Consider the following 27,344-nt stretch of genomic DNA (forward strand, 5'->3'; position numbering starts at 1 on the left):
AATGAATGATGTAAATCAGAAGTTAATAAAGCATTCGAAAAATGAAAAAAAATTTTAAAAAAGAACATAGAGGTTCTTTTCCTTTTACCCTAATTATTTTTGGAAATAGACAGTATCTGCCATGATTTCTAGTGCCTTCATTTTCCTGAACTCCCTTCTCTGGATAATTTCTAAGTTATCTACTTCCTTGCTAAAATATGGCTCCAGGAATCAAACATAATGCTCTAAGTGTGTTTTGACTGTGCTAGAGAATAGCAAGACTCTGACCTCCTTTGTTCTGGAAAATTATGAGCCTGGGTTGGAATTATTTTTTGGTTGTGTTTGTTCAATGTTGACTCATGTTGAAATTTTAGTCTTTTAAAATTCCAAGTCTTTTTTCACAATAAATTGTTGTTTAGTCATACTAGTTCCATCTTGTACTTGTGAAGTTGGTTTATTTTGACCTGTGTAGGATTTTATTTTAATATAAATTTTAGTTTTATCTTTTTAGTTTCAGCATTTCATTTAAATTGACTAATTATATCCTGGATGGAAAAAAGGAGAAAATGCTCATTTTTCATCCAGTTGTTCCTTATGGCACTAGAACAGGGGTGGGGAACGGTGGCCTTAAGTTCCTGAATCCAAATTTTACAGAACAAACCCTAAAATCAAAAGGCTACACATAAGTACCTAAAAAGCCACATGTGCCTCAGGTTCCCCACCCCTGCACTAGATGCATCTTCAACCAAGATGAAAATCCTAAATGAGTTTTACAATGTAGCTCCTTATTCCACTTGCACACACACAATTCACATTATCCTCCAGCATACAGCTATACTCAAGGTACCCTATGAGTCTTCTATCTGTAAAACAATAGCCGATGAGCCCCCATCAATGTGTTTACCTTTATTAGTCAGCCAGAGACACCATTGGGTCAAAACAAAAGTATTTAATGTGATAAGAAAAATAGCAACAGAATAACCCTCACAATCCACAAAACTAGGGTATACTCTCCCACAAGTACACACAACATCAGTGGGAAGAATGGACACATAATAAATACACAGGGAAAGTTATACACAAGGAATTAATGTGACCAAGGTAGACAAATGTAAATACACCTGTAGGGAATACATGCAGAGGGGCAGCTCATACCTTTGAAGACACATTCATGAGAATTTCCTATCCCTCTATTATCCAACTTTCCTTATATAATTTTAGGCCCTGGAACTTAATGCCTCCTTTCTCTGACTTTCTTTCCTAAGATTTAGGTATGGTGTGAATGCCTGACTTTCCTTTTATTTTCTATCATAAATCCCAGTATATAGTCTTTGCTTCTTTCTTCTTAAAGTCCTCATCACTTCCACTTCAGTAATGAGTTCTTTCATTATTGTTCTGGAATAATGTTTTCCTTTATTGTTTCCTGAATCTTTTGAAAAATAAAATTATCACTATAAGAATTTATTGGCTGCTCTGTTTTTGGCAGAGAGAAAACTACAGCAGATGTCCAGATGGTTGAAGTCCCTCATCACTACTATAGCAGCCTTTCTGCCAAAATTGTAAACCATTTCCTGAATTTCTCACCTATGTTATTTCCTCCACTTAGTGATTTGTGGTATATTTCCAAGACAATCTGATTTCTCTTTTCTTTCTCTCTCTCTACTGATGCTCACCTAAATGATCTCTATTATGATTTTCACTTTGGTTCCTGGATTTTCTTATGTAAGTAAGAAATATACAGTACTACTTAATCACCTTTTTAAAAAAATTAATTCTGTTCCTTTGGAATAAGTTATATCCTTCCATAGCCATGTATTCTGACCATGAGTGTTCTCCCTATCAAATATCAGTGATAACTGTGAGATGAAATATACATCATTGCATTAGGAGCTCTAATTCTTCCCATTTTTAACCTTTACTTTATATTTTTCTATATAGGTATCTGAGCTCAAGGGCAGCTAGGTGGTTCAGTGGATAGAGTGCTGGTCCTAGAGTCAGGAAGCCCTGAATTCAAATGTGTCCTCAGACACTCACTAGCTGTATGCCCCTGGGCAAGTCACTTCACCCTGTTTGCCTCAGTTTTCTCATCTATAAAATGATCTAGAGAAGGAAATGGCAAACCACTCAAGGATATTTGCTAAGAAAACCCCAAATGAGGTTATAAAGAGTCGTACATGACTGAACAAAAAAAAATTAATTCATGAGCTTTATCAGAGGAAGAGAAGGAAATAAAGCATTTATATAGTATGTACTATGTCCCAGGTACTGTGCTAAATGCTTTATAAATATTAGTTCATTTCCTGAGAGGTAGATGCTAGTATTATCCCTATGTTACAGCTGAGGAAATTGAAGGCAAACAGATTGTGACTTATTCAGAGTCTAAGGTCATATTTGAACTAAGGTTTTCCTTACTCTAGGCTCAGGGTTCTATCCACTGCACCACCTAGCTACAACTTCTTCCTGGGTATATCTACTGCTATTTTTCTTGTCACGTTGTACCTGCTATATTTCCATGGTATCTGGTATAGCAGATACTCAATTAACCAACCACAGATTAATCCCCTGCTACATTCGAGGCAGGCAGTTCAGTGGCACAGTGCATAGAGCACAGGGACTAAAGTCAGGAAGACTCATCTTTCTGAGTTCAAATCTAGCCTCAGACACTTACTGGCTGTGTGACCTTGGGCAAGTTACTTTAACCCTGTTTGCCTCGGTTCTTCATCTGTAAAATGAACTTGAGAAGTAAATGGCAAAACTTTCCAGTATTTCTACCAAGAAAATGCTAAATGGGTTCATGAAGAGTCAGACATGACTGAAAAAACCGAACAACAAATATTCCAAGCACTATGCCAGGTATATGTGGACAGTCTTCTCCCTCTCTTTTCAGTTTCAAGAACTCTGGTTCAATCTATAAGCAAATCTATTTTTATCATCCGTCATTTGGTTACCTTTCCTAGAACTAGATTTTCTACTCTCATCTCAGTCTTCACTTGCTCACTGACTCCAATCACTTTACTCACCCTCTACCATTATAAAGAAATCTGCCCAGAAACCAAGACCCAATAGGCAATAGTGATAAGAGAAATCCAATCATTGGGGTACTTGCATAATCTTCTGCATCCCCTAAAAGGTGCTTGTATGAGAAGATATGGGCATCTCAGAGGTATTGTAGATGGAGCAATAGGCTGTAGCGGCAAGCACCCCAAGCACGTCCTCAGGGTTTGCTGCCCATACAGGTTCTTGGATCTGCTTTGATAAAGGAAAGCAACTCAAAATGGGTTAACAAGCTTACTTTAATCAGTCAGACATATATCGTTTACCTTGTTCAGGGGAAAAGGTCAGCACCCCGAACTTCAAAGTATACAGGCAGAATTATCAAGACAGAAACAGATCAAGTAGACAGATTTCCAAACTGTCCAACCATTACATCCATACCCAGTCAACATCTGGGTTTCCACATCTGGGTTTTTCAAAGCGGGGGGGGGGCCTGGACAATGGCTTCCCAGAATACACATCAAATCACAGAACACTTCTCAAAGTGAGCCCCCAAAACAAAGCCTCACATCAGGGCTTGTATAGCCTTCTCCTGGCTCAGAGAATGTAACAACCTTATTGACTCACTGGCCAATCAAGAAGTATTTACTGAAAAACAAGCCTCCCACCCCAGGCTTCAGGTGCACTTTAGCCTAGGGGCAGGGAAGATCTTTAAATTTGCATTCCCATTACACAGGCCTGGAATCAGGAAGACCTGATTTCAAATCTTGTCTCAGAAACTTACTAGCTGTGTTACTCTGAGCAAGTCACTTAACCCTGTTTGCCTCAGTTTCCTCTTCTATAAAATGAACTGGAGAAGGAAATGCAAACCACTCCAGTAGCTTTGCCAAGAAAACCCCAAAAGTCATCACAAAGAGTACATGACTGAAAAACAACTAAGTAATAACTGAAAAATATATGCAGTATCAGGAGAGTCATAGACAAATAAGAGCTTTTTTAAATGTTATATCAAGAGCTGGAAGGGACCTCAGAAATCAACCAATCCAACTGTTAAAGATCCATTCACACATTGGTCTGACATTTTTCCAAGACCTAGGTCAGCTTACCCCCTGCACCACTATCCCCACCCCAGGACATTTTTCCCCCACCTAGGATGGCCAGAATCATGCCATTCAGACATATCACAGCCAATAAGATTCTTTCCTCTTTTCTATCTAAATACTACAATCATTTCCACTAGGGAGACTCTAGGCCTGTGGACATATACAATTTCTCAGCTAACTTATAGCCTGGATGCTTATCACATAGGACTCTTATCTTCACTCTTCCCTGATTTTCTGAATCAAGATCCGTCCTAGGAGAAAACCCAACCCTCTGGGGAGCCACACCAAGATTTGCCCACAAACTACCCAGGATCCATAGTTCAACATATCCCAACTCAGTTGCCCTCAGCACTATTTCACTACTGGTGTTCTCTCTGATTCATTACCACTAAGCGCTAAATCAACTCTGTTGTTGACCACCTAACTCTGTCCACACTCCATTTTCTGCAGACCTCGTACTCTTTTTTTTAAAGTAATTGGGGTTAAGTAACTTGCTCAAGGTTACACGGCCAGTTATTTTGTGTAGGTGCCAAGTATCAATCCTGGGTCCCCCGATTCCGGGGCCAGCGCTCTTACTGAGCCACCTGGCCACCCCTTCGTACTCTATTCTTGAAACACTTGATCACAAACACCCAGGGGATACTGATACCATGCCAACATACAGGCAGTCCCAAGAAAACTCTGGATATGCTTTTAGAGCCCTGGTAATCATCCGTGGCAGGATTTATGGGCAGCCACCAGTCATTTCCCCCTCCCAAGCTGCCTGTCTTTCAAGTTAGTCATCTCTAAAACCTAACTCCAACCTCTTCATTTTACAGATGAAACTGAGGACCAGAGGTAGGCGTCACACAAGATATCTGAGCCAGGGTTCAAAGCTAGGTCCTGGAAAGTAGATGAACTGAACCTCCAATCTCAGCTATGCCACTTACCCATCCACAGGACCTGAGGAGAGTCAGTTCATCTCACTAGCAAAGCTTGAGTCTCCTCATCTTTTAAATAAAAGAGTTGGGCTAGATGGCCAATGACATTTCTTCCAGCTCTATGTCTGTGATTCTGTTTCTTTCCAGCTTTAAATCTGTCTTCTAGGGGCAAGTGAGACAGGGTAGCAGGCTGAGTATCTCCAGCTTAGAAAGCAACAGAAGCCCTAGGGCTGGCGGCCTTTCCCCTAGCGATTGTCAGAGGTTTCTCCTGGTTGTTACATGTTCTAGGAAACTCTCCTGCACTCACTCTTCAGACCCATCCTCTGGCCCCAGCTTAAACACTTCTCAGACATTGTACACATAGCACAGTGCCAAGAGAGAGAGGGAGGGAGGGAGAGAGGGAAAGAGAGAAAGAGAAACAGACACACAGAGACAGAGAGAAAGACAGAGGGACAGAGAGACAGAGGATAGATAGCAAGATAGATAGATGGATAGAGAGATGCAGATAGATCTAGGGAGAGACAGAGACTGAGAGACAGAGATAAAAAGAGAGATACAGAAAGATATAGGAATAGAGATAAAGAGAGGGAGATAGATAGATAGATAGATAGATAGATAGATAGATAGATAGATAGATAGATAGATAGATAGATAGATAGATAGATAAAGAGAAAGAGAGAGATGCTGGCTCCCCTTGGCCCTGCCTTCCCTTGCCCTCTTATCTGGTTTCTGGATGGCTGATTCAACCTGCCTGATCACTCTAATGCCCTACCATCTAAAGTCCCTTTATGATCATGCCTGAAGGATCTGAGACCTTGTAACCTCAGCTCAGTCGGGGGCTGGCCAAACAGGAACAATAGAAAGAAGAGACCTACATTATTCATATATGACCCGCAGTATTCGTAGATGACCCAGGCTTAATATGAGACCAAAATTCCCTGCTTTTGTTAAGAAGCCTACCTTACCACTTGCATATGTTACCAGAAAGATGATGTAACAGAGCCTGGAAGTAAGAACATACACTTTCTGTTGCATTTGGTGCCCCTAAGGCTTTTATAAGATTACTGTGTTTATCTTAAACACATTTTAGAAGTGATGTGGAAAAATTAGAGAGTCCAGAGGAGAACAAATTGGTCTTGCAAGGAAAGAACAAAGGAGTTGGAGGCTTTTAGTCTGAAGAGCAGGCTAAGTGAAAACATAATAACGGTCTTCAAATCTGTAAGGGATTAAGTGGGAGGGGGGCTGGCTCGACAACATATGGGAGGAGTAGAGGAGACCTTGAGTGAACAGCTCGCTGGGTAAATGGCGAGAAGGGAGTCCTCTGAAATGGAGGCTGTTGTTCCTTAACTCTTGAGAGCACTAACCGGTCATTTCACTGTGTTACTGAAGAATCTCCAAGAGAGGACATGATGGATGCAGTTGTCACGTGGAACCATTCAGAGGAAAACAATTTCTGCTCTTGAAATAAAGTGCTAATGCTTACTTCAAGGACAAAGCACCAAGAGGGGACACAGGGCTCATCACTCTAACCTTGCCATTAGCAACTGGGAAGAGGACCTGGACAGAAAGGGAAGGAGAGAGGATGGGCCTGGAAGGGCCCTGAATTGGATCCCTCTGCTCCTTGATATGATATGTGTGTTTTCTTGGCTTTCAGGGATTTGGAAGGCAATCAGATTAAGTCCCTAATGAATTCCACCTTTCTGGCATGTGATGAACTCACAGTGTTGTAAGTACATAACAGACTTATTTGTGAATCAAGAACAAATACTGAATAAAAATGAAAAAACAAAAACAAAAAACCCAGCATTTCAGTTACAGCTTAGATGTGGAAGTATAAGCCAGGAAATGAGTGTGCTAGCCATGTAGACCTCTGTAGAAGGTCCTATTTTCTGGGAGTTTTTTGTCAGTGAGTCAACAAGTATTAATTAATTTGTGCCAGACCCTGTGCTAAGTGGGGATACAAAGAAGGGGCAGGAGGACCCTGCCCTCAAGAAGTTGGCATTTTAGTGGGAAAGAAAACATACCAATTTTTTTTACATAATATATGTGTGTATATATGTATACATATACGTATACATATACATATACATATGGTAAATAGGAGGTCCTTTCAGAAAGAAGGCACCAATAGTAAAGGGGAGCAAAGAAGACAGCTTCCAGAAAGTGGGACGTGAGCTGAATCTTGCAGGAAGCCAAGAGACAGAGATGAGCAGGGAGAGCATTGCAGGCATGGCAGATGTACGTGCCCCAAATTTGGCCAAGCTGATCTGTGGGACTTTGCCAGTTTGAGGCAACAATTCCTTTCTTATCTTCATGGCTACCATTTTAAAGCCCTCACCACACAGTATTTCTCTTTCAGACTGGTCATAGTGCAGCATTAATGGGCAGCTAGGTGGCACAATGGATAAAGTAATGTACTTTGAGTCCGTAAGACCTGCACTCAAATCCAGCTTCAAATACACACTACCTGTGTGACCCTGGGCAAGTCACTTAAGCTCTGTCTGCCTCAGTCTCCTCATTTGTAAAATGGGGATAATAATAACACCTTCCTTCCAGGATTGTTGTAAAGGTAAAATGAAGTCATTTTTGCAAAGCACTTTGCAAATCTTAAAGCATTATATTAAAGCTAGTTATTATTATTATCATTAGTGACAATAATGAAAAAGAATCTTCACATTGGCTGGAAATTCATCCTGGCTTCTGCTTAGTTACATGGTGGAAATTACTGAAAAGAAGTGTTACTTTTAAGCTACACATCTAGGATCACAGTGATCATTGATTTAAGGGTAGAAAGACCCTGAGAGGCCTCTGAATACAACTCTCTTATTTTACAGATGAGATTGAGCATGGTTAAGTGACTAAGGAGAGACTTGAGCCCACAGCTTCTCGACTTCAAGTGCCCTATTCACACTATGCAGTGTAATCCCTCTCATTTACAGAGCAGGAAAAGGAAGCTTAAAGAGGGGGGATGACTTTGCAGAGTCACATTAGTAGTAAACAAAAGAATCTGGATTTGAACTCAGTTTTACTTCTCCAAATATGTTTTCTTTTCCTTCTAGCAAATCTATAAAGAGCCCCTATTGCCATTTTGCATGGCATTATTATAAATGTGCATGAGAAGAGATCACTTCACCTACAAAGAGCAAATAATAACTACTACCCTGAAAATATGAAATGGGGAGGGAATGGTATGTGACTTACCTACTATTCTTCCTTCCTTCCTTTACCTAAGAAAGAAAAACTAGAGTACAAGAGACAGAAAATGTTAAACAAGCTACTCAGAATTTAAAATGTGGTGGTATCCTAAGAGAATGGAATGAGTGGGCTCAGTTTTGTTCTTTCTTGCCTTCTCTTAAAAAAGTATCTTCCCCAGGGTATCTCTATCAATGTGATTATGCTCTCTTATGTGAATCTCTGAGGTTACGTTGAGAAAAATCCAATTACCAAAATAACCAGTGTTCAAAGTTCAAATGCTTCTTCCCTTTCTCAGTCACACTCCATATGTTGAATCACATTTCATTTGGCAGTATTGACTGGGGGAGAAGATGATGGATGTTCTCATCACAGCAAACATCTCTTGGTGGGAGATAAGACAGCAGCACTGTTTGTATTCTATATCAAGAGATGCTTCCTTCCCTGTGGGACTTCAAAAAGAAGCATTAAATTAATCCTGGATCTATGACAGCTCACAGAATGGCCTAATTATGGGAGCATACAAAAATAACTAGTAATGACTCTTGATCTGTCTTTCAGGTTTCTTCCTAGAAATCAAATTGACTTTGTTCCAGACAAGACCTTTTCCTCATTAAAAAATTTAGGCGAATTGTAAGTAGTAGTGACTACTAAGAAAACATTAAAGCTTAAAAAATAAATTGTATGTACTATAATGTAAAAATTTGGAATGACTGATAAGGCCCCTAGAATGAAGGAAGGGATTGAGGACGAAAGATGGTCTTTTAGTCAGGTAGTGATTTTATGGTGGAAGGAAGAACAATGTTCTGGCAGGGTAGTACATAGTAGAAATCAAGATCTGGATGGGATGATAAATTTGAATAGCAAACCACTCCATTGGCTTGCCAAGAAGCCTCCAAATAAGGTCATTTACAGCTAGATACGACTGACAACAACAACAACTTGGGTGAAAGCAAGATATTTCTAACAGAGCCATAACTAGCAATTTCTCTGTCATGTGACCTTTGGGAATAAGGATACAGAACTTCCTCCTTTTCTGCCCTAATTTCCTTCCATCCCCTCAACTCTTTCTTTATGATAACCAGAGAATATTCCAACGGTTCATGTTCTATGGATTATTTTAACAGGACAAAAACCCCACAGATCAGCTACCCCCCATTCTACTTGTGAATGGCAACTTTTTTAGAATGAATGATTTCTCAATGGTGCTGCTTTTGATGAGATAAGAGTTATAGGCAGCATGATTAAAGTCAACAAATATTTATGAAGCATTGAATATATGTATATGCATATATGATACATATATGCATGTACATATACATACACACACATATATACACACATATATGTATATAAGTATGGCTCAAGCTAGGCATAAGAGATTTCTCAGTTTGGTTCCTTAAAGCTAAACATAGACCAGGTTGGGTAGGGTTACTCAGGAGAGAAACTTCTTAGGAACTAGTCTGAGCTGAATCAGAAATCTAGACTGGATTGATCATATTTTAACTCATAAAGATTGCATCTGTCTTTGAGCAATGACCGAGCAAAAATGGCAAATATCTGAGGGAGTGAGGACATAATGATTAAAGAATCATATATTTAGTACTAGAAGGATCCTCAGAGACCATAAAATCCAAATATTCATTTTTATTTTATTCATGAATTTATTCATTCATTTGCATGTATGTTTATCCATGTTGTATGCTATATATATATATATGTATATATTATTTATTTAGATTATGAACTTAATAAACACCAAATCAAACAGGCATTTCCTGACATATCTCATCCACAGGATGATAGAAGAAAAGGACTGTACATGAAATTGCAGATTATTAATAAGCGTGGTCTGCTTTTCTTTTAAATAAATTTGACATGTAACTCAAAGTTTTCTACTTCTATTCTTTTCTATGATTTAAAAAACCAATACTTCAATGACACCCTTTTCGTTCTTCTTTTTTTCTACTTTATCCCTACCTATCATACCCCCCAAGGGGGAGAAAAAAAGAGAGAAAAAGGAAAAAGAAATCCCTCACAATAAATCTAGAAAGTTGTGAGCTAAATTTCTTCCTTGGCTGGGCTCCAAAAACATGATTTATTCTTCATCTTGCATTCATCATTTCTGTCAATAAGTGGGTAACATGCTTTATCATCGCTTCTCTAGAATCCTGGTTCAACCCAATCATTTTGGAGATGAGAAAACTGTAATCCGGGGAAAACAAGATACTTATCCAAGGTTGCATAGGTAGTCTCTCAACTATTTGAACCCAGGTCTTAACAACTTAAACTATCTGAGTGTGTTCAAAGGGCCATGTTGTACAGGAATGAGTAAAATATAATTTCAAATAAGATTCAGATTTTTTGTTGTGTCCAATGGAACTATGATGCCAATTCAGAGAATGTCATATTTGTTCTATGTCCAATCTAATGCACTGACATCTAATTGTCATGGTTTCTCACTCTCTCTATTAGGGATCTGTCTAACAACATGATCATGGACTTACCCCACCATGTTTTTAAAGAACTGAAAGTTTTACAAAAACTGTAAGTAGCAACGTTTTTTCCTTCAGAATCAGATTTAATGGTCTCATGTTGAACTTTTTAAATAATAACATGCCTTCTTTTTCTTTTCCTGCTAAGTGTACATTGTTTTCTCTTTATTTTAGGAATCTGTCTTACAATCCACTTTCTTACCTTGATGAAGACCATTTTGAAAGTCTGAAATACCTTCAGTCTCTGTGAGTGAAATTATTCTAATACATTCATCATAATTACTGAGGCTATGCTATTTTATGTGGGAAAATGCACCTTTTTGTTAAATCTCTCTTTGATCGACAAGCAGCATTGTTGTCATCTAGAATTTATTGAAAGCCTAAAAATTATTTCTCACAACCTATAAAAAGATTGCATCCACCTTTAAAGACTAAGAAATTCTTCCTAAAAACCAAGTTCAGGTAGAAAACTTCATTGTACAATTTCACAAAGTAGAAAGAAACATGTAATGATTTCAGAACAGAAACCTTACTAAAAATAAGCTACCTCCTCCTTCCCACAACCCTTTGCAGAAGTGTTGAATATTCCTCTTACAATGTGTGCCTTATTCTTTTCAGTCAATAAGAGAAATAGAAATTTTATGTGTATGAAGATTTTAAAACTGCCATTTTCTAGCCTTCTAAAAGTTCAGTGGGAGAAGGTTTCAAATTATGCTAACAATAAATCAACATTTATTGAGTGCCTTCTATGTACCAGGGATTGTTATAAACTCTGGAGATAGAAAAAGAGGCAAAAGACAGTCCCTGTGCTCAAAGACTTTATAATATAATGAGGACCTCACAATTCTTCTGTGCATGCTTTTATTTCCCTCTGTCTTCTACCAGGAAGAGTTATTGATCTGTAAAATTTTCTTTCCATAAAGTAGGACCCATAGTATATTATCTAAGTTTGTTGCATTTCTGCATCTCTATTTTAAGGTTACATCTTTCATTTCTCTACAATTTTTATTGAAAGTCAGTATGGCATAATTGATAGACAGCTGGCTTTAGGGACAAGAAGATCTGGGTTTAAGTCCTGCCTCTGAAACATGAAGGAATGAATGAAAAAAGCACATACTATATGCCAAACACTGCTGCTAGGATACAATTAGAAAAATCAAAATAATCTCTGTCCTCAAGAAGTTTTTGTTCTAATTGGGGAAGACGGATTAGGGAAAATATTCATCAGACAGGCAAGGTGATCCTGGGCATGTCACTTAACTTCTCCATGTCCCCAGGCAATTCTCTATGATTACTTTTGTTTTTATTCAGTTGTGTCTGACTCCATGAACCCTATGGGGTCACACTGCATGTGACCCCATGAACCATAGTACACCAGACCCTTCTGTCCTATCTCTTGAAATCTGTCCAAATTCGTGTTCTATAGTTCTTATTAAAAAGAACTGTTGATGATGCACTGCTAAATCTGTCGATGACCACAGAGGAAGGACCAGACTTTGGAAGGCTTATCAGAAATTAATGCTGGATCTTGGCCCCAGAATTCACAAGTCTCTGAACAGAACAGAAATCATGGGCTTAATGAAAAGCAACTTTTTCCTCTTCTCCCCACAAGCCTTCTTCCCAGGAGTCCATTTATGTGTGCAGGACTGTTTGCTCATCAGTAGAAACCTAGTGGTTTCTTTGGGGGGAAAAAAGGAAGCTGAATAGGACCCTATGCAGGCCTAGAAGTCAGAAGGATTGGGTCATTATTCAGTAACTGTAACTGAATAGCTCCCTTAGATGTCATTTCTGCCTTTAAAAGAGCAAATTGATTGAACTACATCTTTCTAACTGGGCAAAAAGACATCTTTACATGGGGTAAAGTATAGGTAAAGTGAGAATCAGGCTCTTTCATCTAAATCAAGTCCTAACTTTTTTTTAAAGGAAGGTTTCTGACTCTTTTGATTGACAATTTCCCATCTTTAACTGGAGAATGGCTTTAGGAATTTTCTACACCTATTATTCCAAAGTGACTCCCTTTATACACATTTGGAGGTGGAAGAGAGAACCCCTGGACAAATAAGTTCCATAAGGGATGACTCTAGAAGTTTTCAGAGGACAATTTTTATGGAGACGAGACATCCTAGATGAATTGTTTTTCTGGCACCTATAACTTAAACCCTCCGAATGTCATTATGTCGAGGATTTCTTGGACTCTTGAGGAGATTTCGGGAGATCCTTGTAATCTTGAACTAGGGCTCTTTCTAACAGTTATGATGGATTATTGCTAATGCAGAACCCCAACACAAAAAGAGAATGAAAAGTTGGACTTGAGCCACTTTACCACCTTCACTTCAGTGACCTTCCATTCCACTGGGGGGAAAGTAACACGTCCTACTTATCTCACAACCTTCTGCATTAAATCCCCTGGCAAGTTACACGGCCAATGATGCAGAAAAGTTGTTGAAACTTTTTAATTCAATAAGAATTTGTTAAGTGCCTGTTACATGTCAGGCATTGTACTGGGAACTGTAGAGAAGAAGTAGAACATAAAATGGTCCCTGCCCTCAAGAAGATTATATTCTACTGATTGTAAGCAAAAGAAATGGTGAAAAAAAAAGATAGGTTTTAGAAAGAAGTGTATTAAAATGCTGCCATAATAGCACTCTGCTTTTAAATGACCAAACCAGAGATTCCACAGGAGCAAAATTGAACATGCTTACAACAGCTACAAACATAAACTTTATAAATATATAAGCATGTACAGAAAATAAAGACCTTGTGTGTGCATATGTGTACACAATATTCATCTGTACATATATTTGTGTATATGTATATATATATAAATACATACATATACTAACATTTAGTGGTTTATTTATGCTAAAATATTAACTTTGTAATTTAAAATGTTTCATTCAGTGGGCTGTAAAGTTTGTGACCATCAAAAATAAGAACAAAAATTAGAAATTGCTTCAAATTCTAATTCTAATTTATCACCTAGTTAGTATGTTAACCATATTTTTCAGGGACCTGGAAAACATAGAAATTCCAAATATAAGCACAAGAATGTTTCAACACATGAGGAACCTTTCTCACATGTATGTACGTATGTATTGTGTATATGTATGTATGAACGGTAGGTGGAGATTTGGTAGAAATGTTTTAAAATGTTCACATGAGCTATGTCTCCTATTTATAATTGCACTGTGTTTCTATGCAAGAAAAATATTTTTCATTAAGAGCTTTTTAATTTTGTAATATTTGGACCCTGTTCAAATAGAGCTAAATTTTACCGTGAGCCAACAGCATACAAAATGTTCATCCATCTGAGGTCCATTAGGTATGGGGGGGCATCCAAGTGCCACACATTACATGACATGAGGTCATAGGCTAAACACTGCTCAGGTGAACTAGAAAAATTAATTCCCCTCACACGGATGAGCAGTTGACTGCTCTAACTAGGAGCTCTGAGAGAAAAAAAAAAGATGTTTGGCACTGCTAGTGACAGAGAAAATTCACCATTACAATAGCTTGGAATGAATTAAGTTTCTTGGGTGAATTCTGCTATGTAAATGGCATCAGTGCCACTTAACACAATCAGCTCTCATTAGCAAGGTATTATACATGTCCAGCATTTCAAAAATTCTGCAGTATCTATATAAAAATGAGAAGAAATAAATGTAAGATCAAAGTTTACCAGATGAACAAGATGGATAGCATTTAGTTTATGGTCAATTGGGATTAAAGATTTAGAGCCAGAAAGCTCATAGACCTTCTAGATTAACTTCCTTATTTTACAGATGAAGAACAGAGGTTGTAGGTTATAAATTGCCAAGGTCATATAAGCAGGAAGGATTTAAACCCTAGTCCTCTGACAAAAATTGCACCACACTGCTTCTCAAGAGATCATCTATTCAACCCTCTCAAGTCCAAGATTATACCAGTTGGAGCATTGGACCTATAATCAAGAAGGCTTGGGTTTCCGTCCTGACACTTAACTGGCTATTAAATTTGTACTAGTCAAATCAATTTCTCTATTTCTAAAAAGGTGACAATTGAATCTGTAATATGTACCTCATGGTTTGCGATAGGTATCAGAGATATTATTTTCACCATTTAACAAATGAGCAAACTGACTTGCCCACAATCACACAGTTAGATGCACTGAGACTGGAAGGAGTGAATGTATGTAAACTGCTTTGCAAACTTTAAAGCCATAGTACCGTTTCCTGACAATTAAGTTATGTTATGACTTTTTTGCTAAAGCTTGGTCAGGTCACTACATTCTGTTGCAGGCAGAATCTTTTAAGTATCTTCTCAGAAATACAAACTTCTTGGAACTAGGTGATGTTTCCACTTTAACAATGACCCATGAGTCAAGTCAATGCAACATAACGATTAGCAGTTTATTTATTGACCTTTTCTGTGTTCTAATTGCTGAAGTCCTCAGTTTCTTGCATAGAATCTGCTGTAACACCTCCACAATCCATTTCCCTTTCTAACTGTTTCCATTTTCAAATGTCAGCAAAATAACACTGATGGGGGAAATTAACTGAAAAAAAGCCATCTGGCAGGATCTATTTGATTCAATTTAACTCATCATGCATTAGCCAGTATTAAAAGCCTACTATGTGTCAGCCAGTTATGGGGGACACACAGAAAAAAGACCCTGCCCTCAAAGAACTTACTTGTTTTACTGTATGCTATTAACATGCAGGGATTATAAAAGAGAGGAGAGGAAAGATTTTGTGTTTGTCAGAGGTTACAAGGCAGAGAAAGGAAACCAAGCAGATATAAAAAGTCCCTTAAGCTAGATATAATGTTTAAGTAGATCAAACTGTAAAATTCCTGAGACAGGCAGACCATCCCTAGCATCCTAACAAAGAGCTCTGCACACCACGTGCCCATGTTAATCATTGCTCCCCAACTGCCTGATAATGGGCAGCATTTTTTAAAGCTGAGTAGACAGATGAAGAAAGATAGAAGGTTGCCAGGATATGATGACGTCAGGATAGGGGCTGAATGAAAATAGATAGGATGCTATATAAGAAAATTCAAGACATGGGTTTGGTGGGTGGGTATGAGTCACATGCACCCCATCCTCCAACCCTGACCCCCGCTTCTACCTGGAAAATACATAAATATAGCAACCTATAAGAACCTTTCTCTCCCCACCCCACCCCCCGCAACTTATTTAAATCCTTCAAGGCCCTGATCCAAAATCAATATTTAAGATGGCCATTTCTCCTCAGCCCCAGACTTTTCCTATTCTCAGAGGACTTTCCACGCCATCAGTATCAAGGCAAAAAGGCAGCATCCTTAAAGTGAGTGGATTAATGATATTAAACTAAATGTAAGATGTGTAACTAAATGCAAATGCCTAACTGGTAATGATGGGCTCTTTATGAAGAAGCCATTTCTCTTTGTGCTTCTCAAATCCCCAAATATTGTTAGGGATAAGTTTCATAATGAGAATCTACTCTCCTTATGTGACAGAATAAGTCAGTATGGATAAACAAAATCCCTCAGCCTTTGAATCCTCACTCCACCAAAGGCACCTTGGGAAAGGTCTGCTACCCTCTGTGTACTTCTAGCTGTTCATTGACAATATAGGAACATTGCTTAGAACTATATGGTGGAGGTAAATAAGTAGTTTTGTTGTAAAGTACAAGTATTAGATGAGTACATTAATATGTTAAGAGTTTGGTGCGGGACTTCCTTCTACCAAGGCAGACCCCAGTCAGACCTATCACTTAGCATCTAAGTCTTAAGCCATTGTCTGAGGCTCAGAGATATGATTCATTCATGGTCACATAGCTGGTGAATATCAGAGGGACAAATTAAAAACAGGTCTTCTTGACTCTAATTCCTACACTCTGTGCACTCTGTAAGGTTATTACATGAATATAATACACTGAATTTAAAATGTTGAGGTAAATAGAGTGCAAGATTTGGAGTCAGGAAGACCTGGGTTCAGATCCTGCCTCAAACAGGTATTAGCTGTGTCATCCTGGGTAATTTTCTTAATCTCTGAGTGAGTCTCAGTTTCTTCATCTGTAAAATGGAGGGGGCTGGATTACATGGCCTTGAAGGTCCCTTCCATATCTAAATCTATGATCTTACGATGAAAAAGAATCTGACATAGAAGAATGAGAGTTGGGGGAGATCTGGATTCAAGGGCTACTTCTGTTAACAGTGACCACAGATATGCCTCACTTCGTCTTTCCTTGACTCAAGCAAATCTAAGTCTATGAGTTGCAGGTAAGCTGGCAATCTCCATCAATGAAGAATTTCCAGAGTTCTAGGGAACTCTTCACAGGTCTGAACCCCTCAAAAAAAGTCCATTGATACCACATATCAAGCAGGCAGATTACAGCCTTGATCTATACTAACAACTACTGCATTTTTCTTTTTTTTATTTCAGTTATTTCAAAAATTTTCGGTATTGCTCCTATGTTCCCCACGTGAGAATATGTGTACCTTTGACTGACGGCATTTCTTCATTTGAGGACCTCTTGGCTAACAACATCTTGAGGATATTTGTCTGGGTTATAGCTTTCATTACCTGCTTCGGGAATCTATTTGTCATTGGCATGAGGTCGTTCATCAGAGCTGAAAATAAGACCCATGCCATGTCCATCAAAATTCTGTGCTGTAAGTGGGATTTGGGTTTGATTAGACGCAGACTCTAGCTCTCTGGGACTGTACTCAAGATACCTGGAAATCCACAACAAATAGAATTTATGCATAAATTATAAATCTCATGGATTGGATCACCATATCAGTGTCGTGCTTCATAGCTATCAGGACATCTCTCATGCTTTCAGTGATCCAATGATTCCCACCAGCACGAAATGGGGTCAGGTTGAAAAGATAAATCATATGAGGGGTTGTGGAAGGATATTGTATAGTAAGGTATAATAATAATAATAGCTAACATTTATGTCATACTTTCAGGTTTACAAAATGCTTTACATATGAAGATGTAAGATTTACATATGAAGAGTATAGAAGAGGTTAAGTGATTCATCCAGGATCACACATCTAGTTAAGTGATTGAGGCAGGATTTAAATTCCAATTTCCTTCCACTCTGCCACCTTCCCCTATATAAAAACAGTGTTTTAATCAGACCCTCATTTACAACAATAGTTCCTATTCTCAGACTCTTAGTCCTTGGACACAGTCATACAGTTATATACAATGCCCACATTGCTGACAAAGCCCAAACCAGATTAAGATGTAATTGGGAAATATTTAACAAAATAAATAAAAATATAATAAAACATGGATACTATGACACGATAAATGCTTGTTCCTTTCCCTTTCCTACCAAATGTCAGAAGTAGAATTTGGCCCAATACAGTACTATTTCTGAAAATATGAATGGAAATCATACAGACAGAAAATCTGCTAGACAAATACTAAAGAAAATAATCATGTACTTTAGGGGATTTGTTGCGAACGAGCATGGTACAGTAAAAAGAGTAATGGTTTTAGAGTCCTAGGTCCTTGGATCAAATCCTGACTCTGACACTTAACTCCCTGCATGACCTTGGACATTTCACCTTGAAAGAACTTATTTTCCTATTTTATAAAAGAAGGGGAGTGGACCAAATAGCATCTGAGGTCCCTCCTAGCTCTAGAGCATATTCTTATGATCTCATCAGTGCAGCTACTCCCTCTAGTGACAGGAGATCACAAATCTTCTAATTCTTATCAGATTCATCTCTTGTCCATATATTCTAACAAGTTTACTGTACCAATGTTCTGAGAGTTTTCCTTGAGTTCTAAGGACATCCTGAGGATACCAGTGAATCACAAGACTTTCTGTCCATTACATGGACATTACATGTCACTCCATGTGACAGTCCATCTTTTTTGTTCAGTCACATACATCTCTGATGACAGCCTTTTGGGTCAGTTCTCTTCTGTAATTTGTCATTTGTAATATGTCACAATTAAAACATGCCATGTGCCTCCCCATTGTTTTTTTTTAGTATCCATTTTAAGTAGTTACAGCTTGCAGTAGGATTTTTATAACAAGCCCCAAAAGATTCACTAGGTAGAGAACCAGCCTCCAAGCCAGGAAGACCTGGGCTCTGCCTGCAGGATGCTAGTCAAGTCATGAAATCTCAGTGCCACCGGCAAATCTCTAAATTACACATCAGATCTATAGTAGTAGAGGAAGTTTTCTCATAGAGACTTTAATATACCAATAAAATCATAGATTAAATCTAAATTTTTAAAAGAATTTATGGGATTAAAAAAAAGAAATCTAGAAAGGGAATTCCCTGAAATTCATTCAAGTGTTTCATAATATTTCCTCATATTTAGCCAAAATTATAGGATTCAGGAAGCAGACCTAGATAGATGGTTATGAGGAAATGGATTCTTACTATTTTTTTATTTAATTTAGTTTGGGGTTGTTGTTTTTTTTAAGCCTGGGTCTCCCCATCTCACTCAAGCTAGAAGTTCAGGAGTTACTCACTGAGTCTTACTACTGATTGGCACAGGAGCTCTATTTCTGACCTGGGCTGGTTCATCCCTCCTTAAGCAACCTGATGGCCTCTCTGATCTTGGGGGCTCATCGTAATAATGCCAAATTTAGTACAGTTGCCTGATTAGCCTAGTGCACTGCAACTGAGGACTCCTGAGCCCAAGAGATTCACTAGCTGCAGCCTCCCTAGTAACTGAGATTATAGGCTAGGAAATTACTACTAATATGACTTTTTGCAATCCTTCAACAGGTGCTGACTGTCTAATGGGAGTTTACTTGTTTTTCATTGGATTCTTTGACATAAAATATAGAGGACAATACCAGAAGTATGCTTTGTTGTGGATGGAAAGTTTACAATGCCGCCTCATGGGGTTTCTAGCCATGTTATCCACAGAGGTCTCCGTCTTGCTGCTGACATACTTGACTTTAGAGAAATATGTTGTCATCGTCTTTCCCTTCAGCAATATCCGTCCAGGAAAACGCCAGACGATGATCATTCTTGTATGCATCTGGATTGCTGGGTTCTTAATAGCTATTATTCCTTTTTGGAGTGAGGAGTTTTTTGGAAACTTCTATGGAAAAAATGGAGTGTGTTTTCCACTCTATGACCAAACAGAAGATTTTAGAAGCAAAGGGTATTCTCTTGGCATTTTTCTAGGTAAATTATGTTTTAATTTTTCCATTTTACTTTCTCTACAAATGTTATGAATTTCTGGCAAGGTTAATTTATGCACATTACTAAGTAAAATTATATTTCCAATACTCTGTTTTTAATAAAAATGCTTGATAAATGCTGATGAAATATTTTATTAAGTTTTTTTTGAGGGCAGTTGGGGTTAAGTGACTTGCCCAAGGTCACACAGCTAGATTTTTTTTTGTGTTAAGTGTCTGAGGCTGGATTTGAACTCATATCCTCCTGATTCCAGGGCCAGTGCTCTATTCACTGTGCCACCTAGCCACCCCTTTTATTAAGTATTGTATAAATTTAGTGTTGAAAATAGCTGAAGGCATACTAAAAAGCTCTCACATTAAATACAGGAGCTCTAGGTGATCTTCCTCTGATCCGTAGCATCCTTCACTTTCATGTTTATCAACAATGACTGTAAGCTAAAACAACTCACCTGGGAACTCTGCCAACTTATATGAGCCCCTTGTTCCCCAGACAACCTAGATGAGAGTTAGTTAAAATACAATTTCCCAGACACTGAAGTACTAAGCACTTGCAAGGACAAGGAAAGAAAGGGTTGTTATTTATTCTTTACTAAAAAAAAAAAAAACTTTCTAAAATCACGGTTCTTAATGAGGCACTTTCTCCCTAGAAAATCACTTACATTTTGGAGGCAAATATTTCCAAAACTTGGTATGTCTCCATTTTCACTTTGGTAATGCAATCCAAATTTTATAAGGTCATAGTGGAAAAAGTCTGGAGTTTCAGACACCTTAAAAATTTTTCTCTCCTAATCATGATGAAACAGATCCTGCTTCATGAAGCCCCTAGATTTAAATTGCAGCATCTTAGAATCTCATCATGGAAAGTCATTGTATTTGAAAATACTTATTCCCTTCTCGTTTGACAGTCTCCTATCTGTGGAGAGACGATCCAGAACATATCCTCCTAACTGTTTTTTCTCTGCATAGCATTGTGGTTTTTGAAAGAAGACATACTTCTCTGTGCTACCTGCTTAGCAGATACATTTAACAGCACCTCTAAAAAACACCCCATTGTTTGCGTTGTTGTCTTATAACAGCAAGTTGTTAAGATCTGTGCCTTTTCCCCACCAGGTGTGAATTTGCTCGCTTTCCTCCTCATAGTGTTTTCCTACATCAGCATGTTCTGTTCCATTCAAAAAACAGCCCTGCAGACATCCAACGTGAGGACCCACTTTGGAAGGGATGTAGCTCTGGCCAATCGTTTCTTCTTTATCGTGTTCTCTGATGCCATCTGCTGGATTCCTGTGTTTGTAATAAAAATTCTTTCCCTCTTCCCTGTGGAAATACCAGGTGAGTTCTCCTTCCTCTTCTGGGAGAGAGAAAGAAGTCTTCATCTATGTCCTCTTTTGTATATTGTGAGTGGGAGGGGCAGAAGGAAGGTTAAAGAAAGAGGATAAATCAATATCACACAAATTGAGATTTTTCCCTCCCATTTAAAAGCCAGGAAGTCATTCAAAGACTCTATGTGCCTGGTAGCAGCTGGGGTAATCAGAAGATACCTGAGAAGGAGAAGAAGAAGCAATTATGAAGAAGAAGCAGGTTTCAATAAGTTTCTTCTGTTTCATTGGCCAATTTAAAGGGACTTACAATACCATTTAAAAATACCAAAACATGTCTAGCTGACTGTATTCTTTACTGCAGAGGTGGCCCACAATGTAATTGGAAAATATTTAACAAAATACATGAAAACACAATAGAACATAAATAATGCTAATATATGGTTTTGTAAGTCAATATGCATGCCAGCAGGGATCGTTTTATGTAAGTTTAGTGGTATCCATCTCTATCTAAATTTGATGTCATGGCTTTACTGATTCCAATCCACAATGAAAACCCCACTTTGTATTGAGTCTATACTGGGTGACTGGGGAAAAGTAAGTTATTGACATCTTCAGAGCTCCTTATATCTGTGCATGATGTCATGCTAAATTCTATACCTTCAAGTTAAACAGATACAGTCCCTGCCTTCAAAAAGTTCCCATGATACTATTAAGTCAAGATATCTTATCACTCTTACCCAGACTCTGTCTAGAAGCCAAACCAGGTTTTGGCACTTTCTACCCCAAGAAGCCATTTGACTAAATGAGACTTCACACAAGCTTTGGGAATCTTAATTATCAATGCAAAACCCTATGCAGACACAGCTCTGTAGGATTATAGAAACTTTACTCTGACAGGGATCACTGGTCACAGCAAAATAATTGAAGGACATATACAAAACAATTTAAATTTAATTGTTTTCCCCCCAGAGTGAAAAATAGTGCAGTTCTGCCACTTTTTAAATTAAGAACTGAAAACATAATGTTTTATTTTATGAGAAAAATACGAATGAAGTATTTTGGTTTCATGTTATTCCCATATTAAGGAACTTGAAGAGAAAGAAAAGATGATAGAGAAGAAAAAGGGAGGAATAAGAAGGATGTAGGAGTGAGAGGTGAACCAAAGGGAAGGAACAGAAAATGGGGGGCAGGGAATACTGTAAAAAAGCAGAAAATCTGCCAAGGGGTAGGAAAAGCATCATTAGGAGGTGTTTATGTGCTATAAACACAAAAGCTAAACAAACATTCCATACCCTTGAGCATCTAGCTAATGTGTGTGTGTGCATATACAGATGTATGTGTGTATGTATGTGTATGTGTACATATATATATGTGTGTGTGTGTATACACAAAATGGAATGATTTGGGGGGAAAGGTACTAAGAGGTAGAGAGATCAGGAAAGTCTTCCTGCAAAAGGGGGTACTTGAGCTGAACCTTGAAGAAAACAGACCTGAAGAAGTAGAGGTGAGGAAGAAATGCATTCCATGCCTGTGCAAGGGAATAAAAAGGAAGATAGGGTGCTATGAGTGACAAAAGGCAAGAAGGCCACTTTGGTTAGATCATTGTGTGCTTGAAGGGGAATGAATAATATATAATAAGGCTGGAAGGGAGGTAGGAGCCAGACTGTGAAAGCCTTTAAATACCAGAGTAATTGATGTTTGATTTAAGAGAACAAAGGCGTTTATTGGAGTGGAATGACATGGGAATAAGTTGTGCCCAAAGGAAACATGGAGCAGTGGGAAGAACTTGGAAACTTGGATTTGAATTGTAGACATGTATGACCTTGGGCAAATCAGCTTCAGTTTCCTCATCTGTAAGATAAGGTTAATAACATTCCTATACACAAAGGGTTGTTGTAAGGAAAGTATTTTGTAAACCTTAAAAGACTTTAGGGCTCTACAGCTTCCTCTACATTTTCACTTCATTGGATAGCTAGGTGGTAGAGCCAAGAGAGTGCAAAGCCTAGAGTTAGCAATATTTATCATTCTGAGTTCAAATCTAGCCTTAGGCACTTATTAACTGTGTGATCCTGGGCAAGTCACTTAATTCTGTCTGTCTCAGTTCCTCACCTGGAAAATCAACTGGAGAAGGAAATAGCAAACCATTCATCCAGTATCTTTGCCAAGAAAATCCCAAATGGAGTCATGAAGAGTTGGAAGCAACTGAACACATTCTCTTTACTGGCCCAGACCAAAACTCTTCCATGCCTCAGTAGAAAGTCTTTGAAAGTTGCTATGACCAGAAAATTCCTCACCCGATGACCAGTCTGGTGATGAATCTCTCCCTTACAACTAGGCCAGGTTCTCAGACAAGAGACAAGTCTGGTGAGGAACCTCTTCATTACAACTAGACCAGGTTCTCAGACAAGACGCAGTCTGGCACTGGTCTGTCCTTGAGGTTTATCCACCTTAAAAAGTAAGCACTTGTACTCCACTTTTGCAGCCTGAGAAAGCCCAGGCTCAACTCCAATCCATAATGAAACTGGAGCAGGGGGGCGTCCAGGTAGCACAGCGAGTAAGAGCACCGGCTCCAGTGTTGAGAACACCTGGAGATCGAATCCCGGGCTCAGACACTTAGCACCCACCCAGAAACACCTGGTCGTGTAACCTTGAGCAAGTTACTTAACCCCAATTGCTTAGGGGTGGCCAGGTGGCTCAGTGAGTAAGAGCACTGGCTCCAGTGTCGGGATGACCTGGATCAAATCCGGGCTCAAATACTCAGCACCACACCCAGAAATAACTGGCCGTGTAACCTTGAGCAAGTTACTTAACCCCAATTGCTTTATAAAAATAATAATAATAAAAAAGAAACTGGAGCAGGATTTTAATAGAAGTAAACCTTCAAGGTCTCTAGAAATGTGAGCTATTCTCTAAGAAGAGGAGGGGAGAGAGTGAGAAGAGAGGCAATGTGAGAAAGGAATGAAGTGGGGAGGGGATGGAGACAGGCATAGGACAAATGTGTAGGATTAATAGAAGGTAAACACAAACCCATTTGAGAAAGACAGAGATAGAGAGAAATAAAAGTTGGAGAAGGGGATAAAGTAGACAAGAGAAGAGAAAGAGGTATTACATGTGGTACTATAGAAAGAAAGTTAGATCTGGAATTGGAAGACCTGAACTCAAATCCTAGCTATGTTACATGTTACCTGTAACACCTCAGACAGATCACTTTAACTTTCTTGGACTTAGTTTCCTCATCTGAAAAGCTAGTGGATAAAATGTGTTTCATGTCCTTTCCAATTCCTGTGAATTTATCTGAAAGACACAGAGATAAATAAGACAGAGAAAGAAAAGGAGAATCAAAGAGAGAGAGAAAGGAAAAAAAAGAGACTGACTGAGTAAAAAAATGAAATAAGATAGAAAATGAAAGGGAGGGAAAGATAGAGGATGAAGGAGAGGAGTGAGACATAATAGGCTCGAGTATGCAGTAATATCTAAGTAATGGAGTATAAGGAATAGGTAGGGGATGGAGATCATACTCTGCCATTCACTTAATAGGTGCATTTCAGAGTGCCCAGACCAATTAATTTGCCCTTTGAAACAGTGAGTCACTTTTTAACCATTGTTCACAGTTTCTTCAAGTTCTTAATCCTAGAGAGATTCCCTCTGAATAGTATTACACTTCAAGTTCAAAATTATTCCCTGAGTACAACCAGTGACCAGAAAAATATTATCTTAAGGGTAGAAAAAATCAAGATGAATGCCAGAGATTCCCCATCCCTGCTGCTCTGTGATTAGGGAACCAAGATTTCAATACACCTGTGATCTCATCAAGGTGGATATCCATCCCTCCATTGGTACAGATCACATTCTTATCTAGCAGGATTCCTGCCGATGCTCCTTCATAGATGTGCCACAGAGGCTCTACCCAACAGGGCAGAGGACTTCCTGAAGGCGTTTTCATATTTGATTGAAATCAGTACAACTTTCAAGCTCTTATCTTTAATCTCACTACATGATTAGCTCATATCTTTTTTGTGAACTCCTATTTCCTGAATGAGATTTTCCTCCCATTTTTTATGCAAAGAGCATCCTATTCATACTGACTATGCCATTCCCTCAGTGACCTTTGAGTAACCTACAACTTTGATCCTTTGGAGATTATAGTGTTCCAGAATTCACAATCATCTTACATCATAGGATCAGAGATTTAAAGCCATAATGGTATTTAGAGTCCTCTAGTCTAACCCCCACATTTGGCAGATAAGGAAACTGAGGCCCAGAAAGGTTAAGTGACTTGACCAAAGTCTTACTGATGGTAAATAACTGAGCTGAGATTTGAACCCAGATTATCAGGTTCCAAGACCTGTGTCCCTTTTGCAAAGTCATACTACTAGGGAAAAATTCCATAATGTTCACATTGATACAAGAAAAGCAATATAAACAAGAAAAAAAAATTGTAGTGTATCTGACATAATAAAGGGGGGGGAGATAATAGCACCCAGATTCCCTTGATAAATTTCATTCACCTGAACTATAGGAACTACATCCCAGGATATTCAAAATGCTAGTAGATTTGATCGCTGAACCAGTGTTAATGATCTTTGAAAATTGTGGATAATGTAAGAATAGTCACAAGACACAAGAAGGGCAAGGGCAGGGGCGGCTAGGTGGCGCAGTGAACAGAACACCAGCCCTAGAGTCAGGAGGATCTGAGTTCAAATTCAGCCTCATACACTTAACACTTAACTAGCCGTGTGACCTTGGGCAAGTCACTTAACCCCAATTGCCCTCCAAAAAAAAGAAGGGCAAGGACTATCCCATTTTCAATAAAAGGAAGAGAAAAACATCTGTAAACTCTGGGTCAGTAAGCTTCACTTTGATTTCTAGTAAAATTGTAGAATGTATCATTAAATGGGTGGTTAGTGAATATCTTGAAAAGGAAATGACAATCACAAAGAGACAAATTGAATTCATCAAGAAAATGTCAGACTCAACTGATCTCATTTCCTTTTTTTTTACACTGGTAGATAGAAGAAAGTTGTCAGTGCCTAGATTTTAGCAGAAATAATAATAATAATAATACATATATGTCATCTATTATGCACCAGGCATTGAGCTAAATGCTTCACAAATATTATCTCATGATCCTCACAATGACGCTAGGAGGCAGGTGCTACTAGTATTCCTGTTTTACAGAAAGATTGAGTGGCTTGCCCAAGATCACCCAACAAAGAAGTGACTGAGTTTGGGTTTGAACTCAGGTCCTCCTGACCCCAGGCCCAGCATTCTATCTACCATATCACAGAGCTTTTGTTAAAGGATCTCATACTGTTCTCATTAAAACAATAAGGGGTAGGTGATAGTATGGCAAGGAAGGCTCAGGAACTGGTTGAATGACTAGCTCTAAGTAACATTCATTAATAGTTTGAAAACAACATGAAAAGAGGTTTGCTGGAGTGCCTCAGAGACTTCTACTTAGCCCTATGCTGCTTAACATTTTTTTTTTATTTTAAGCAATTGGGGTTAAGTAACTTGCTCAAGGTTACATGGCCAGGTATTTCTGGGTGGGTGCTAAGTGTCTGAGCCCAGATTTGATCTCCAGGTCATCCCGACACTGGGGCCAGTGCTCTTACTCACTGTGCTACCTGGCCGCCCCTTAACATTTTCACAAGTGATTTAAATAAAAGCATAAATTATATACTTATCAAATTTGGAGATGGTACAAACTATGAAGAGAGAAAACTAATATGTTACATGACAAACATGAGATCTAAAATAATATGGTAGGCTACAACATTGGGCTGAATCTGATAAGATGAAATTTAATAGGAATAAATGGAAAGTTGCATACTTAGGATATTAACTCCACATGAAGAAGATGGGGGAGGCATTGTTGGAAGGAAGTTCATTTGAAAAATATCTGGGGTTTTAGTGGACTGGAAACTCAATAAAAGCCAAAGGTTTGATAGAGCAGCCAAAAACACTACGTGATCTTGTTGTTCAATCACTTCAGACTCTTTGAGACCCCGTTTAGAGTTTTCTTGGCAAAGATACTGGGAGTGGTTTGATGTTTCCTTCTCTAGCTCATTTTACAGATGAGGAAACTGAGGCAAAAAGGGTGAAGTGATTTGCCCAGGGTCACACAGCTAGTAAGTGTCTGAGGCCAGATTTGAACTCAGGTCTTCCTGAATCCGGTCCTGTGCCACCT

The 27,344-nt window shown here is 38.5% G+C and overlaps 1 protein-coding gene across 1 annotated transcript in view; it reads left to right on the plus strand.

Annotated features, from left to right (window-relative positions):
* RXFP2 (relaxin family peptide receptor 2) overlaps positions 1 to 27,344 on the plus strand; it is a 62,789-nt gene that overhangs the window by 33,373 nt on the left and 2,072 nt on the right. The window contains exons 10-17 of the mRNA XM_069080184.1: positions 6,651 to 6,722; positions 8,750 to 8,821; positions 10,664 to 10,735; positions 10,858 to 10,929; positions 13,692 to 13,763; positions 17,090 to 17,319; positions 19,414 to 19,821; positions 20,946 to 21,164. Of these exons, the coding sequence (XP_068936285.1) occupies positions 6,651 to 6,722; positions 8,750 to 8,821; positions 10,664 to 10,735; positions 10,858 to 10,929; positions 13,692 to 13,763; positions 17,090 to 17,319; positions 19,414 to 19,821; positions 20,946 to 21,164 (1,217 nt within the window). The remainder of the gene's footprint in view (positions 1 to 6,650; positions 6,723 to 8,749; positions 8,822 to 10,663; positions 10,736 to 10,857; positions 10,930 to 13,691; positions 13,764 to 17,089; positions 17,320 to 19,413; positions 19,822 to 20,945; positions 21,165 to 27,344) is intronic.

The sequence above is a fragment of the Petaurus breviceps genome, unplaced genomic scaffold (genome assembly GCF_028583685.1).
Source record: "Petaurus breviceps papuanus isolate PSGF00001 unplaced genomic scaffold, PetGlider_PUasm1.0 91133, whole genome shotgun sequence".
Classification (NCBI taxonomy): domain Eukaryota; kingdom Metazoa; phylum Chordata; class Mammalia; order Diprotodontia; family Petauridae; genus Petaurus; species Petaurus breviceps.